Raw genomic sequence first — 17578 nt, 5'->3', positions numbered from 1 at the left:
GCTAAAAGGAGAGATGTTGCAGACTGCTTTGATATGCTGAGCCGTGTCTAAGTGTATTCTCCTGGGCTCAGCTGCTGTCCCTGTAGGAGCAGGGTAGATGTAGTCAGCTGTAATGGGACAGAGTCAGCAGTAGGGTCGAATCCACCTGTGCAGAAGTCTACAGACACACAACACACAGACACGCGCGCAAAATGTACAGTCTTTAAGAGGCTGACACACCCGAATGCAGTGTGACAGAAAGACGAGTGATGCTACAGAAGGGTAACAGTCGGCTGAAAGACATTGACAATGCAATGGAAATGAAAGCCTGAATGGGGAAGCCTGCTACTTAACTCATCATAAAAAAGCTGTACTGTCACAGATATTTCTTAAATTGCTCCCTGCGCCACATAACAAACAACCACAGAGCTGCTCAAGATCCACAAACTCTCCAGTTCATATACTGAACACATCTACTAAAACCCCAATGGCCCTGATATTCACAGTGCGTCTGCCAGTCCTCAGTTCCCACTGTGCTGGCCACACAATGAAACACAAAGGCAACAGCTGAAGTCAATAAAGCTAAAACAGCAAGCTTAAATAATGACAGACAGGAAAAAACTCTCACCTGAGCCAGAGGATGAGATCATGTTCCCGGATCTTTGGACTTCATCAAATCTGCTGAAGATTACATTCAACCTGGGAATGTAGACAGAGAGAAATAAATAAAGAATCTGCAAACAGATGATGATAAATATGTAGAAAGGATACTAAATAAAAGTGGAGTAAAAACACAATTCAGATAATTGAAGCAGATAGAATGACGACAAACAGTAAAACGGCCACTGGAGCTGCTGACTGCACCGTCCATCACCTCAGAGGGGAGAAGCTCTCCCTCTGCTCTGTGCACAAGGGATGGCCAAAGACCAAAATAGACAACGTCCAGATCTTCCACACAAATGAGAGAGTGAGAGAGAGAGAGAGAGAGAGAGAGAGAGAGAGAGAGAGAGAGAGAGAGAGAGAGAGAGAGAGAGAGAGAGAGAGAGAGTGAGAGTGAGAGAGTGAGAGAGACTGGTGGAATGCAGACATATGGTCCAGTGTAAAAAAAAGGACAAAGAGGTCAGAAAGGTAACAGAAAGGGTCTGACCATGTTTGCTGGCTGCAGCTCGCCCAGACGTGAGCTATAATATGCTGGAACCCTTTTCAAAGGGCTTGTTCAGGGGCTGATTACAAGACAGAGGACTATAAATCAGATGTAAGTGGCTGGAAAAGGCTGCCAGAGAGTTCTGTCGTATATCCGACACAAGGAATGAAAAAAGGCATAAAGTAACTTCTGAAACCTCCAAACTACAGATGCACCGACCCCGGCCGATTACCAATTTTTTTTAAAGGTATGACCTGCCGATTCTGATTTTCTTTCTTTATAAAAACTATAGTTGACAGCATACACAAACATTTTGTAATGTTCTTTATTGGAAAATTCTTTCTTTATTAGGCTCTCCATTAGCGTTTGCTTTTCTGACAGAGTCCATTCTACTGTATGTTATAAAACACTGACTATTAAATAACTTTAATTTTCTGCAAAGTGCAGCATGTTACAGGAGCTTCTCTCACTCAGACACATCTCAAAATAAATAAGCACCCCAGGTTAGGCTGCTGGATCCCTACAGAATGACAATATAACTGTAGTAGTGGCGGGTATATTTGTATTTTATATTTGAAAACATATTAAAGAATACATATATTACTAGTAGCCTGTTTTTTCTTATCTCACCTTTTTAATTCTACTTAATTCTCCACCTTACTTTAGCATTTACTCACAAACTACAGTAATCTGGTCACCTTGCTATTTCCTTCAGACACACACCTGTCTGTCTCTCCCGTCGGTACCTGTCTGCTCTGTGGACTTTATTTGTCAGCAGTTTTAAGAAGACAACTGGTGTTTTGAATTTGTTACAATAAGCTTTTTACACACATTGCAGATTTTGTCAGTCCCACATTAAATTACAGTTTCACAGTTGGAATATAAATATTTAAAACCCCCAGGCTGTCTAAAATAATCTGGATTACATTGAAGGTGAAACAGAAATGCCTTCACCTCAGGAACTATTTGAGATCTTCTCTTGAGCAAAGGCATTTAACCCAACTGTGGAGCTGCTTAGCTGAGATGACAGCTGAGGTGATTACATAGACCAAAATGTCTTCAAAACCAATGCAGCGTTTACATGTGTGCTACATAAAATGTCATGATAGTGGGCCTTATCCATAGGCCGTGTTATCAGCTATGTCAAAGAACCTCCACGGAGAACGCTGCAGTATTTTAGTTCACTGCTGTGGTTTTGTAAAACCACCTTGAGAGATGCTGACAATACCAGTGAGGTTAGCTATAGCTACCAAAACCTGAACGGAAACCTTTTTTGGCACTTATACATAACATCTGTGACAAAGCACAAACAAGGTGAGTACATCAGAAAATAAGGACTCATTTCATCTCATGAATGTGACCGCTTTTAGAAACTAGAGCCTTCAGTTTAAAAAGCAAACTACACAGGACCTTGCAGCTGTTTCAGATAATTCAGCGGTTTCTTTTTTGATAAGTGGTTTGAAAATAATGGCAGCTATATGCAACGTGTTAAGATGAGGGTTACTTTTGGGTGAATCTGAAACATGTAACATAAAATGAAAATAAGGGAGACCTTTTCACCTATGGGCATACATAGGACCCATATCCTACATGAGCAACTGTGGGTGTGTCTGTCTGACGAAGAACATGATGAAATTTATAAAGCTAACATTTTCACACAATCTTAGCTTGGATAGTTTAAATTACACACTTTGTTGCCAGTGTATTATTAGGCACACCTAGCTTAACTAATGTAGTCTAAAAGAGTCCTCCAATAAATCCTCCCATCATGAAGGTTATAACGTTCATCCTCTGCTCAAACTGTGTTAGAGAGGTAGTGATTCAACTGTGTGGTCGTTTCGGAGGCTGGTGAATTGTCTTGCATTATATTGAGAGGTGTTTCTATTATTTACTCTCCCCTTATAGATATAAATGGGTTGGCAAATGATTGTAATCTCCCCTAATAGACGGGTGTTCTAAAGCTGTAACACTTAATACTTCCAATAGTTTGAGAACCACAGTGTTGTAGCCTGCAACCTCTCTGTGTCCAGACTCTCACCACTTTAACAGCATGTGACCTGCAAACACAGTGTGCATTTGTTTGTATGTGTATGAGTGAGTGAGAAATGATGGAGCACAGAAAAGTGAAGGCTCAAATAATAAGACAGACAGCGACAGGTTGGCAGCTTCCTTTTGTCGTACCGTGACTGTGGCAGGCCCTTTTTGGTGAGATCCATCCTGACCCTCTCTCCCACATGTCTGTAGATCTCCACCAAGCAGCCCATGGCCCCGTCCCGGACCTGATGACCGCAACACCACATGAAATCATTACCAAATGCAATAAATGTTGATCCTTCTTGAAATATTTGCTTTACTCATTTGTTACTACAATTACTACTTTCGTCGTTTGCACTAGATTCATTGCTCCAACGGATGCATTTTCCATGGCAGGTTTGCCTCTTTTTGCGTTGGAACATGACATGTTCCCACTTTGTGTAGAAAAGTGGTGGAGACATAAGGGCTCAGATTAGGGGTGTGACGGTAATACACTTAGCTAACGAGATGTGATGATGCACAATATTGGGTTCATTTGCTAATTTTTCTGTTCAAAATTTAGAGGTTGTACCAGAACAGGTTTACATGGTTTCATTTTCAAAAAACACCATAGTTTTTGTCATACTGCACATTGCTGCAGCTCCTCTTTTCACCCTGTGTTGAAGGCTTCGTTTTAGCTATGGAGTGAAGCATCTTGTCTCTACAAGATCTTTGTTGGGAGTTGCACATGCGCAGGTCCTAGGAAAGGACTAATAGCCAATCAGAAGCAGAGTAGGGGCAGGTCGTGAGGTAAACCCGGCTTCGGTTCAGCTGTATATCCCCCTACCAGCTTGGCAACATGGACTGGAGCAAGAGTTTCAGAGTGGTGAGTTTTTAATTTGTAACAAATTTATCTTTCATCCATAAAGTTTTAACTGAACTCTGTCTCTACATCACAGTAACAACTTTATGTCCACTGACTGGAGGGTAGCTAGTGTTTGGAAGGGAGAGGAGAGGCAGCAGGCGGACGTCTTGTCACTCAGTGTTTTTCCACCGGTGTTCTTGAGGGCGTGTAGGACTAGCTGCTTGGCGAGCATTATGACGCGCAACAGCTGGACGACAAACAAGCTGTGTTCAGAGCAGAGTTTTCTGTGGGAGATGGGAACTCCCTTTGGGCTGAACTTTGCAAACTTATTACATGCACAAAAAAAGATATATAACTCAATAAATGAGAGGGGAAAAGCCAAAAAGCAGAATATGACCTCTTTAACAAATGCTTTCAAAAAGTGATGTGGACAAAATCAGCCATTTGAAAAAGTGTTGGGGACATGTCCCCAGTGTAAATTACACCTATGCATGTTCCTCTCACATAATACACCAGTGAAAAAGCATACTGACAAGAAATCCAGGATATATTGGAAGAACTTTTATCATCAATTAACTTTGAGAATATCTAAAAATTGTTTTTTCATTAGACCAAAATTAGAACACTGCCAAATATTCAGTTTACAGCAATATTAAAACAAGCAAATCCTCTGTTTTGAGGATGTTTTGTTTGGATGCCTCCTGCATCCCTCACAACATCACATTATAACACATTTAGGACTTAAATAGGACATAAAATACACATTCACTGCTGCACCATGACTGCAGAACCTCTGACCAAACATTTATAGGCACAAGCCCCTCCCACAGCAGCTTTCCTTGTCATGGGGTGAGAAAGCTGCTCAATGAACGCATAGTGAGAGCAGCCCTGCCAACACCATCACAATAATCATGCATCACCTGGACTCCTATCTAGAGCACAGTGCAATTTTTGGAACATATGTGGTGTTCATACAAAACCTTCTGGATTACAATGTAGCAGTACCGCTATACTGCCACCTGCTGATATTGTTTCACAAAACAAACAAAATACTTTGAGGTCCTTCAAATAAATAATGAAACTCATTTCCCAACATTGGCACAGATGGAGAAACAGTGTAACTTGACATACCTGACTTGTGGGGTCCCCCAAGAGGTTACATATGTGTGGAACAATTTTACTGAGGGTCAGGCCGTGAGCTCCGTATCTGGAAGACAAGCATAAAAATAAAGTGCCCCAACAGAACACAATTACATGGAGATACACAAGTAGACTAGAGCGCACGCACCTACTGTATGTACGGGGCAGTGAACAATAGTCAAGCCGCAAAAATCCTGTTTTTTAAATGTAATAACAAGAAAAATGTTGTTCCAAACTGAGATGCTTAAGAAACTGTAACCATTTACAAGATGGATCCTGTATATTTTACAAGAATTGATTGATAAATATCACACACATGGGAAAATACTGCAGAAACTAACAGCTGTAAAGATGGTTACATCTTCACCACTAAGACCAATAGAACTGAAATGGCAGGGAGGCATTTGACTCACGTGTTGAGCGTGGCGATGAGGCAAAGGCACACGCCTTCTCTGCTCCTGTTGTTCTTATGTTTGAAGCCTCCCAGCATTCTGTCCCACACATACTGCAACAACACACAGCCAAAGAATATGCACGTGTGCTTTATTGTTCTTTTAATGGATTACTGCAATAACATACATTATAAGGACAGGAAATGGACAACAGCCAGTTTGTCCACCCAGCCAGCCAGAAATAATGTTATGCTATCTAACTTGATAGCATGCAGTATGTTCCATCATTAGAGCTTGTGGCAATTACTGTACAGAATGAACTGGCTATTCAAAAGTTTAGCTACTAATCTACTAATGAGAAAATCAGTCTATTTGCTAATATTATTGACTCTAGGTCTATTGCTTTAATTAAACCCATTTTTTTGTTCCCATGGATACATTCAAAGTGCGGTATCAGCTAACAGGGTGCACTCATGGTTGTTCAGGAGAACAGCAACACAAAAAATAAAAAGACCACTGGCAGCAAATCTACATTAATCATCATCAGAATGACTTCAGGCCGTGTGCTGCCATCTTAAACTGGTGAGAAAATGACCTCTACACACATGTTTGTGTGTGTGAGCATGTGTGTCGGTACCTGCGGGGTGGCAGCTTGCTCCATGATCTTTAGCAGAAGTGTTTGGTCTTGGTCTCGCACTTGATCTTTTGCATCTCCCAATCGATCAATGAGGCTGGGCAGAACTGAGAGAGAGAGAGAGAGAGAGAGAAGAGAAGGAAACACTCAAGCGCCCGTTCAAACCAGTCAACTGAAGAAACGAAAATCAGACATACCAGCACATAACTGTTGGGCTAGAAGTCATTAAGATGTGAGTAAGTGTTTGGTCTTTAACACTGAGGCTTTGTGTTACCAACATGTTTCTTGTCATTAAATTATTTTACTTACATTTCTTAAATATGTTACAAATCAAATATCCAGCATTGAAACATAGAAAGGCTAAATTAGTTTGTGGATTTGTCCTTGTGCTTTCAGGCATCCACTAAAACACAGTCAGAACAGGAGCAGCAATCTGTAGTGTAAGATCTTTTATTCTTATTCAAACTAAGTGCAGAAAGGGGGGAAGAGCAGAGATTGGCCGGCAATCATGGTGAGAGTGAAGAGAGAACACACCCCAGACAACAGAATGTCATTTAGTTATTCAAATTTAGAAGAAGAAGGCAAGCTGTCAGGGTGGTGTACTGAATGACTGATATCTAACTTAACAGAAAAGTATCCTTAAATTCCCTAAGAACCGATTAGTTCAACTGAGAGAAGCTCAGATTTTCAAGCTTGAAAATCCATCTCTTCTAAGAACCTTTAACATGCACTTCTTCTATCTCCTTCCAGTTTTCTTGAATTGATTGCACAACTCTTACTTCCTCCCCATGGTATTTATCTGATTGATGCTGTATGCACAAATAACTCTTACTAGTATTTATTGTCACTTGTAGATCTCTTACTGTATTGATGCTTATGTTGTTACTCAAATGTAAGTCCCTTTGGATAAAAGCGTCAGCTAACTGATAAAATGGAAAAGTATGTAAATGTAACTAAGAGAAAGTGATAATTATGTGTGAACTGGTCTGCAAGTCCCTACTCAAATCTTAAGCCAGAGGTTTTTAGTTACATAAAGAAATGATAAGGTACAATGACGATTGATGAAGATATCATAATACAGATAAAAAACTAAAAAATCTGAATCTTACCTGTTCCCACCTGAGCCCTAAATCTCTCCTGTAACCTTGTCACTAAGGCAGATAAGAGGTCCAAGCCGAGCAGAGCCACCTGGTGGAGACATACATAAAACCATAAATACACCTAAATGCAATAAAAAACAACATTTCATCAAAAGAAACCATATACATCTTTTCAAATTCATTCATAGATATTATATAATCACAATGGAATGGAATAATCATTGCTGCGACCCTGGACAAGCCCAGGTTCAATGCTGTATTCAAAATGTGCTGTTGCAAAGGATCATGGGTAAAAACAAGATTTTAAGTTTGTGAGCTTGTGCTGTGCTTATGAATGACACTGGCCTCCTGCAACCTTTACAGCATCAATTTATAACACATACAGGACTCATGTAGGATATAAAATACACTGCTGCACCATGACTGTAGAGCCTCTGACCAAACATTGATATATAAGCACAAGCCCCTCCAACACCATCTTTCCTTGACATGGGGTGAAAGAGCTGTTCAATGAACGCAGAGTGAGAGCAGCCCTGCTAACACCATCCCAACACGTATGCGTCACCTCGACTCCTATCTAGAGCATGGTGCAGTTTTTAGAACATCTCAGTCATGTTGGTATGAAACAGGATTTAACTGCAGCAGTACAGCTGTACTGCCACCTGGTGGCATCACAACAAACAAAAAAAGGGACACAACTATATTATCTGCATGCAGAGGACTTGAACATTTTTATGCTACACGGTAAATCTATTTTCTAACTCACGTGACGCAAAAACAGTATTTCCAGCTTGCCAGGACAGAAAGGTATCATTATCTTTCATGTGACTTTATTCTGCTCTGTGCTGGCCCTTTCTGCTCACGAGTCTACTGTCATCTCAATTTTATGCTGTCACACTGTATTTTCTTGCTTTTCCTGATCTCTTTCTCCCACTGGAGGAACAGGTAGTGAGCGTTCCAGCAGGTACAAGGCCCAGTGTCTAAAGCCCTTATCCTCAGAGCAGTCCCTTTGTTCTCCAACAGGAGGGAATTACAGTAATTAGACTGATGAAAGCCCCCAACAAAGACCCCATGAGAGCTCTGTGAAGGATCAGCAGAGTTTAACAATGGTGTAAACCTCCATGGAAACAGTAAATCTCAAATCTAGGTTCAGCTCCTCTTAGGTAAGGTCGATGCAGGAGGGTCTTTCCAACTCTTCTTGGTGTGACCACTGGAGGTAAACACTTCCTTTTTCTTATTTGAACTCGGGAGAAGTTGAGTCACAACAACTGCACCCTGTGTTGAGTCTGAGCTCAGTCCATTGCAGTGCAGCTGAGGACAAACAGGCTCCCCCATTTTTGGAGACAGAATGTGGACTCCCTTTTTCTGTCATCCACATCCGGACCCCCCAAAAATACAAGGTTTTTCCCCGGCAGGGTTTTCCCCTTGCCTTCGAGTGTGGCCGTTTAGATTAGCTATAAACACTTTTGCCTTCAGACACGGGCAGTCGTAGAAACTACCGGTAGTCCTTTTCTAGCAGGAACTTATGCCTGTCGTAGTCCGCCTAGGTTTAGGAACCACCAGCAAAGCTTCATCTCACCCAGACTTTAATAGAATAGAATCTTCAAATCTATCCTAAAACTCACAAGTAGCCATCAAAAACGGGGCGATGGGATCTCTTTGCTTTGTCCAGTACTAGTCTGTAAATAAAAGTTTGCATGCTGGGCTGACTGACTGACCAGCTGGACAACTTTAGAAAGGCTGACAAAGTTAACGCTGCATGGTTTAACCTCGTTTCAGTGAAAACTATATACTATAAACTATATACAGTAGTTTGAATGTTTTTAAATGGTAAAGTTCTTTCCAAAGCAGAAAACCAGTAGAGAAAACCAGTACTCCCAGACTCTTAAAGTTGTGCATAATTAGTGCTGTGGCCACTTTGAATGACAGGTGGGTTGCTGGCGCTGTCACTGCTTGCCTTTATGCTACTAGCTGTCTGTCTGTTGTATCCCACAATGCATTTTATACGAACAAACAGAAATGGCAGAAGTTATAATACTACTATTCTTGATTCACAGAATGCAGTTTAAAGAGTTCTTTAGGCGGCAGGACTATAGTTGTTTCAACTTAAAATCTGTGGCCTACATATCAAGATAAACCTATTTTAAAAATTGGCTCCGACATTTTCAGACATGCGAGGTGCCGAGTCCGATGCCAAAAAGTGATCTTGCTGGATTGCTGGATCCCAGGGACCAACCTCTGATCAAACTAACCCACTAACATCAATCCCAGCTCACTAAAACACATGTGCACGTTCATTCTGAAAACTGCTAGGAAACCCAGCAGACCACGGCCTGTTGCTCCATCTGTCTGTGACGTGGAGGAGCCTTTAAATTAAAATCGAGGGTTTCTTCCTCGTCTCTTCCCTCACTACCAAGCCTGTCATCTCATTACCAGTGGAAACACCACACATTCGCACAGAGCTGTAGACAGACCTAATCACACAAAGACGTACAAAGACACAAGCATAGACACACCTGCAGAAACATGTTGTCTTCTTTGCAATGATTTCCTCTAAACAGCGAGCAGGCTGTCCTACCAAGCTACATATTTAAAAGAAGACTTAAGTTTATTGCAGAATGCTTTATGATAATGCAGCATACCTGGCCCTCCTTCTGATGTCCTCCCATGAAACTAGGGCTGTGTCTGGACTAGGTTCATTTTCAAGTCAAAGTTAAATTACACTGTAGCTGGAACTCAGGGGCCAAACCCTCGAAAGCCTGCTTTTTCTATGCAGTAGTACTGCAAAGGACAGGACTAAATCCCTCAGCAGCTAAACAGACTGTAGGTCTGTTTTTACGCCGTTTAAAGTGCCAATCACCCTTAGCTATCCAATCTGCAAACTGACACAAGAGCACCTTTTCCTGGTAGATGTTTGTTTGAAGCTTGTTCACTAGGCCACCGCACAAGACGAGACATGTTCCCGTGTTTGTAGAGACACAATGTGCCTGAAAGCATGTGCTGCAGATTACAGTCCGTCTCTTCTGTGTCTGTGGCGCAGGCTGCTGTCGGTCCTCAACACGGTCATGGCTAGGATACAACAGGGACTGCTTTATGCAAATACACTTTAAAATGAAATGCTTTGATTGCCTGTGTGCAAACCACTTCTCTGCCTAGGTAGACAGACATGCTGACTGGTTACGGCACAGACAGGGGACCAGGGTCATGAAACAAAAAATTATAAAATAGACCAATCATCCCTTCCCAAATCTCAGATTTTTTCTGTACTGAATTTGCCAAAAAATCATGTTCATCAACAGTGATTTGAAGGTATAAAAAGTAATCATGCACATCCTTTGCTGCTGTGTCACAGTTACTCACAGTCATGTACGGTTGGTCATCAAGCAGCTGCATGATTATTTCAGTAAATACCTTGTTCAGGCTGAAAATAGACAAACTGTTGCAAGAGGGAAAAGTCTTGGCATGCTTTGACATAAACCAACATACAGTCTGCTGACTGCTTTCCCTATGGAAATGGGATGGGTGATTCTGATGTTATGCCAGCATTTGGAGACTGCAGCAGCGGTGTTATCATATTCCTGAGGTGTGATTAGCCAGCAGTGACCGCGCAGTGACTCAGCAGAGCCGAGAACGCCAGGCATGGTGGCTACTAGACGGTGGAATGTACAGTACACACTCAATGGAAAAACAGCCCACAGTGCTTCCACAGAGCACACACAGACACACAGTATACAGAGATGAATAGAGCTCACAGAAAACAGAGTTACACACAAATACACACAAACACGTCGGCTGTTTCCAGTTCACTTCTTCCAGAGACGCCACTTCATGCTTGATTTCCTGAAGTAAAAAGACACTGAAACGAGAGCATCCTCCTCCGGACATACTGCTACTGATACTAATACATGTTTCACTCTCTCTCTGTTCAGGAGAAAACACATTTTATTTATTGTGTTTGTAAGCTTTATAAACATGTATGAGGAAACACATTAGTGGGGGCTGGCCACCGGAACAGCTTTGGTGCTTCTTGACATTCCCCAAGGCCGTGGAACTCAACTGGATGGACTTCATTCTGCCAAGACCTTTTCCCTGATTTGGTGTATTGATGGTTGAAAATCTCCAATATGTGTTCAACTGACAGCACTTTTTATTAATATAGCTCAAAATTACTCATTTTCCTAAATGTTTCACAATCTGTACAGCATATGACACTATGTAACCTTAGTCCATCGACTGATTGTCCAATCACCGCTTAGCAGCCATAACTAGGCACGACTGGCCTGTCAAGCTTTGGATGTGTTGTATTTGCATAAAGCAGTCCCATCATCTTCAGGCTCAAACCGTTCAGTGATCGCTCCTGCTCTACACATGCATTCCATTCAGATTCCTCCATTCATTTGTAATCCATAATATCAACCATCCTATAAACACATACAGTAACCTAGCATCTGCCAATGGAGTGAGGTCTAACATTTCACAAATTCTAAATATACTCCTAAAAAGGGTCTGCAAGTAAATAGCACACTCAGGCCTACACACATACAAATCCTAAACCCCGACCATCACATACAACTATGGAGCCAACAGAGTCTCTTTTGATGCCTGAACACAGCACGGCTGTGGGAATGTCGCTCAGACTGCATGGGTTGTTGTGTCGAAAGTTTCTCTGCAGACGAGACATGCAGGACAGACGAGAGACGGAGGTGAGAGGACAGAAGAGAAGGGGCAGGAAGAGGTGCAGATTTAGCAGAGCACAGTGAAGGAGGGATGATGTGTGTAGACTAGGTGGACAACGGTAACCTGAAAAAAGTGGCAGGAAAATAGCAGCATGAACCTCTTCACGTTAATTCAGAGGTGATTGTGATCAATGCACACTGGTTGGATGATTTTGACCGATGACAATTACAAGCCTGCACGATTATAGAATAACAGGTATATATATTGTCTTTGCACCTGTTTTTTTGTCTCTCTTGTATTTGATCTTACTGTGTACACCGTAGCACTGAAGGAACACACTTTCATTCCCCTGTATACTGAGGAGTGTATTTGGAGAGAATGACCTTGAACTTTGAAAGCTCAGTTTCCTCCCAAAGGGGCAGGATGACAAGAAGACAGACTTCTTAGAACTGCCAAAACTGTTAGAGATTCAGCTGCCAGTTAGTGTTATACTGGCAACCTCTCTGTAGTATCACTTCCTGCTAGACTAGAGGCTTTGCTGAGAAACAAACAGAGACATTAAGAGCCAGAAATTTAGAGGCAGACAGATTCAGAGATCCTTCACTTTTAATCACTGCTGGAAATGTTCCAAATGGGAGACTTGAGGCCTGATCAGACAGAGCGTGCCTTGCAGGTTAAGGTACCGCCTTTGTGTTAAAGATGTTTAAAAAGCAGCGCAGTGCGTTTTTTTATTGTTGTTATGCAACCACGGAATCATAGCCCAACCCAGCATTTGTTGGTGGTAGGATATGTTTGTTTTACCGTCAACGTTATATTTTGGGTTTAGGCCAAGCTTACTGTTTATCTAACAGACTAAAAATCTGACGGGTAATGTGAGACTTTTTACTTTGTAACTAGCTAAACGTTACAATGATAATCTTGATCTAATTGAGATTACGTTAGTTTAACACAAATGGATGCTACCAGTTAACTATAAGTACAGTTTAAATAAATTCTTGTTTACTGTTCAAATCATGGTAACAACGGCTGGTAAAATCATATAGCTCCAAGTATCCAGCAACAGCCCCCACTATTATGTCCTCCACTCTTGTCATCCGATTGGACAATTGGAAAAAAGCAGCAATGATGTTGGGTGCTGTTCTGCGCCGAGCTGAAGTTTTTTCAACTTGAGGCGCTCAGAGCAATCCTGCAAAAACACAATGTTCCAGGTGACTGCTGGAAGACAAAGCATTTATATTTCTTGTGAGCTTTCTAGCGAAAAGCTTGCATTGACCTGTACATATCTGAACAGCTGTGGTCAAAAGATCCCAGATTTACAGTTGAACCTAATTCCCTGATAAATGTGGGAACCTCTGGCTCTCACGACCGTAGCCAAGAGCCTTGAACCTGCATTCTTTCTAACGGCCAGCAGGGGGCAACTAAACTGGTTGCAAAAAGAAGTCCAATTCCACTTGAAATAATGGTAAAATGACCCTGCTTCCCACTTCATCTATTTCTTCTGTAAACACTTTTTTAATGACTTTATAATCTTAGTTGCTAGTTTCAAGTATTCTTCAACACAGCATGATGTTCAGTGGAAAACTGACGATTGACGGGGTGTGGAACATAATAGATTTTTTGATGTATTGCGATGTGGACTTGGACGATTCTGAAATGATTAACAAATGTCAATAGTCGATTATCTAGAGGTTAACTGAAAATATAATGTTGACAGAACGAAAAAGACGGAACTCGGAAATGCAGGAGTGCAGCTCCGGGCTGTCTGTGGTGTGCACACAGTGTTCTACCTGTTCGGCACAGACGGCCAGCTGTTCAATGAATGACTGCCACTACTACACTTTCACATGATCAATAAAATCAATGTTAATGATTTTCACCCGCACACAGTAGCTCTTAGCTAGTGTTCTCTCCTCATTCTTCATTGGACAGCTACGTGACAGGCGGCAGTAGAGGAGCAGAGGAAAATCTGAGCGTTTCAGTCTGGCAGTAAATATACAGTGCAGGTCACAGTGTGTCTGTCTGTTTTTTTCCAACTACTGGAAAAGCGAAGAAGGTTAGCGCTGGCTAACATCTCATCCTCACACTGCAATCTGGAAGCTGAGCAGGACGTTTTTTGACTGCATCAAAAATTAAAATAGCATTAACAGAGGTCAGTAATTATGCTGTAATAAGGTAATAATGCTATGTAATGTTAGTTACACTTAAATGAAATAATGTTAGAATTAATAGCTGCATTTCATTACTACATCCTTAGTTGGATTGTTACAAATAAATGTCTCTCTCTCTCTTACTCCACACACACACCCCTTTATCCAATTCGTTTTACAATTTCGTCGTAGCCCTCATTATTGTAATGAGGTGCCTAGAAATTGTTTTTGCTAGCCAAAATTAGCATCCACCTTAAAATCACAAGTAACGTGCATTACAGATGTACCTTGCTAACCAAGCAAGGTCGCTCCATGCTCTCATCCAAATGTCATCATGTCCAGTGCCTGGTTGCAAAAAATCTATATGGTAACGGCCAAAATGCTAAACTCGAGGCTTCAAAACGGCAATCTACAAACCAATCAATGACATCGGTCTATGTACCCACCTTGGTAACCCTGATGACTTCACAGTGCTCACCCTCTGTCATTAACATGGTAAAATGTCTTATTATTTGTATTCTTTTATTAGTACCAGCAAGAATGCAATAAAATAATACAATAAAATAATAATAATTTGAGATTTTTTTTTAAACAATATAACAAATGTTCAATAAATATATAATAAATGTTTGATATTAGTCACTTGAATCATTTACGAATTAGGAAAAATGACTTACTTAATTTTATTCATGCATATTTGTTGACAAAAGATTTTATCATAATTGTTTTGAATGTTCTACCTCAGATTTGTAAAGTGATCCACTGTTTGGCATCAAGTGTTGAACATAAAGAAGAGTTTAAACCACAATTAACCATCAGGTTTCTTCAACTTTCACTCAGGAGCAAAAATCATCCTTTAAGCTCGAAAGAAATAACGATTTGATACTTATCGTGAGGATTTCGTTATCAAAAGATATGAAACTTTTTTTCGTGATAACATTTTTGAGTCCAGTCATAATTGTCGAACTCCGGAGAGATATTCTATAGTTTCAATTGTAACGAAAGTCACCAGATCCCTGCTAGACTCTAGTATATTTAGCCTGTGGCACATTCGTAAACTTGTTAAGCAACCACATACTGAGGGGTCATACTCTTATTCGTTATCGTTCAGGCTGGGAGGTTGAAACTTTATTGTAAACAAGAAAGCTAATCTGGGGGCAACGGAAAGTCTGTTTCAAGTTTCTGTGCAGCCGACTTCAACTGTGTCCTAGAGGTAGAGATGTGGCCTATCAGACGGCAACCACGGGATGGGCAGTGACGTGAGCTGAGGTGCTCATGAGTCCCATTTGCCACAGGCCGGTGGCTAAAAACAGTAGCAGCAAACAAGGCAGCAACTGACCGCACTCAGAGACAAGATACTGTATCAGCTATTATAGGTGAAACAGCCACATTCTAACCCAAGTTAACGGGTCAGCACTTGTCAGCAAGTTGCTGAATCTGTTATACTGACACTGATGTAACCTTTGGTGTGTTTTAAAGAGCACACACACAAAATAAGAGAGTGAGCCTGGGCCACCGAGGACACTGTGACCGCTGTTCCCCACATGCTTGTCCCTGTCACTTTGTCTCATATGCGTAAACACACACACACACACACACACACACACACACACACAAAAAGCTTTATCTAAATCAACTTAATATGGAAGAACAGAGCTACAATGACACTCAACATTTAAGGATACTGAAATTGAATTTTGTTTGCGGCTTTTTTGGACCGAATATTCCAACAAAAAGTGAGGGTGACGTGCATACACTGCCATGGCACCTGACAGACCGGATAGAGGAGAGCGTCACTCTGTAGGCAGACAACAGTCTAAATCCAAGTGGCAGCAAACTAACATGGCCACCAAAAACAACTGGACACACAGGCAGAGACAGAGAGACCGCTGACTCAGGATGTCTCGGTGAGATTGCACAACAACACAGAAGTGGAGGGTGGTTAGTTTGATAAAAAGTCACAGAGAAGAAGATATAAAACAGGTTACCAGTCATTTACACAGTTTCTTTTCAGAATTATTTCTAAAAAACAATGTGCGCTTCACATTAATATGATTGTCCGATGGTGTTGGGCTAACCACATCAACACTGTCAATGTGGATTGTGTCATAGAAGTGACAGAGAGTGTATTAACCTCTTCCCTAATTTGTCTGCCTATGTATCAGGATAATATTGGCCTTTTATTAAACATCAAATATCCACCAATTTGTGTTGTCTATCTTTAAAAAAAGCAAAGCAATATATAAATGCAGCCTTTTAATATTTACAATCTAACCAAATTGGTTAAACATTTTTGTTTAATTAAAACCTTTTGTCTCCAACAGTGAAACATAGTTCATTCCTTGAAACATCCATATCATTATTTAATGTGCAATTTAGCATACCTTTACCGAACTGTGGTATATGAAGATTTTGGAAAATAGCAATATGAATATTGTGATCAATAACCCAAAATATCACAAACATATCAGATCATTCAAAAATATCTAGTTGGAAAAGTGACTTAATCTCACTATACTTATACTGAATCCAACTAAGCATCAGCTTATGGTTCTGCATTTCTCTACCCGCTGCTCAAAATCCCACACAGTCCTTGTTACGGAGCATCAGATGATGATCTTTAAGAATGCTAAAGCGTCTCCACTTCAGTTCCCAGTGAGCTCTGTAATGCAGGGTCATGGAGATGAACAGGCGTAACGTCTTAAGCTGGAGAAACAAATCCAAACTAATCACAAACAAAGACAGTCCTTATTTTAGCAAAGTGTTGGAACAGTAGTGCAGCAACTAGCAGGAGTCATGTAGACCGCTTCCAGGGGAACACCTCAGGCAGTACTCGGAGGAAATACTCTACCTATGAAGAGGATATTCTCTGCTCGCATTTCAGAAAGCCACCATTTTACACTGTACTGAAAATGAGGTGAGATGTGGTCTTTTTCACAAAGTTGCCTTCGTTGTGATCATCTGATGTATTCAGATATTTCATAATAGTGCTTATGAGATGGTGGTTACTGGTTTGGGGACAATGTAGGTTGGGAAAGTGAATGACAAACTATTTGTGCTGGGGAGTGGTTGTCAGTGTGATTACCTTCTGTGAAGTATCATGTTTCCAACATACAAGCTCAGTCACATTTTTATGATTAGCCACAGACATAAAACTCATTTAAAAACATTCATAAGGAAACTACAGTATTTACTGACTCAATAGTTCACTATTATTCAAGTTTCAAACTAGTAATACTACTACTACAAAATACTAGACTAGTTAGTCAGCAAAAAGCTACAGAATGAAGCCAGAAATATGTAGTACTAGTGGCATTGCCCCCCTGCAGTGTTTCCAACTTGTGTTTTCTGGAAATAAGAAGCATAATTAAGAAGCAACTGCAAGGAGGGAGAAGATTCAACTGCAACTCTTAAACGTAAGCACCTCAAACAGAAGGTCACAACGGTCTCTCTCCATTCCCCCTATTAACCCCACACACCCCCCCCA

At 41.0% G+C, this 17578-nt stretch overlaps 1 protein-coding gene and 2 non-coding genes across 37 annotated transcripts in view; 2 read left to right on the top strand and 1 right to left on the bottom strand.

Annotated features, from left to right (window-relative positions):
• Positions 1–17578, bottom strand: part of clasp1a (cytoplasmic linker associated protein 1a) — an 86243-nt gene that overhangs the window by 53518 nt on the left and 15147 nt on the right. For all 35 annotated transcript variants that reach the window (XM_046054685.1, XM_046054694.1, XM_046054687.1 and 32 more), the window contains exons 2-7: positions 7277–7355; positions 6171–6274; positions 5555–5646; positions 5133–5208; positions 3305–3402; positions 608–678 (exon numbers count right to left, since the gene is read on the bottom strand). In XM_046054685.1, coding sequence (XP_045910641.1) covers positions 608–678; positions 3305–3402; positions 5133–5208; positions 5555–5646; positions 6171–6274; positions 7277–7355 — 520 coding nt within the window. The remainder of the gene's footprint in view (positions 1–607; positions 679–3304; positions 3403–5132; positions 5209–5554; positions 5647–6170; positions 6275–7276; positions 7356–17578) is intronic.
• Positions 4834–4960, top strand: LOC123974432. Its single transcript, XR_006825852.1, has one exon. It is a non-coding gene; the product is annotated as a U4atac minor spliceosomal RNA (small nuclear RNA).
• LOC123974433 lies at positions 7745–7871 on the top strand. The gene has a single exon (XR_006825853.1). It is a non-coding gene; the product is annotated as a U4atac minor spliceosomal RNA (small nuclear RNA).

This window comes from Micropterus dolomieu, linkage group LG07 (genome assembly GCF_021292245.1).
Source record: "Micropterus dolomieu isolate WLL.071019.BEF.003 ecotype Adirondacks linkage group LG07, ASM2129224v1, whole genome shotgun sequence".
NCBI classification, from domain to species: domain Eukaryota; kingdom Metazoa; phylum Chordata; class Actinopteri; order Centrarchiformes; family Centrarchidae; genus Micropterus; species Micropterus dolomieu.
The sequence above is the reverse complement of the archived record's forward strand: the minus strand, read 5'-3'. Positions and strand labels throughout refer to the sequence as shown.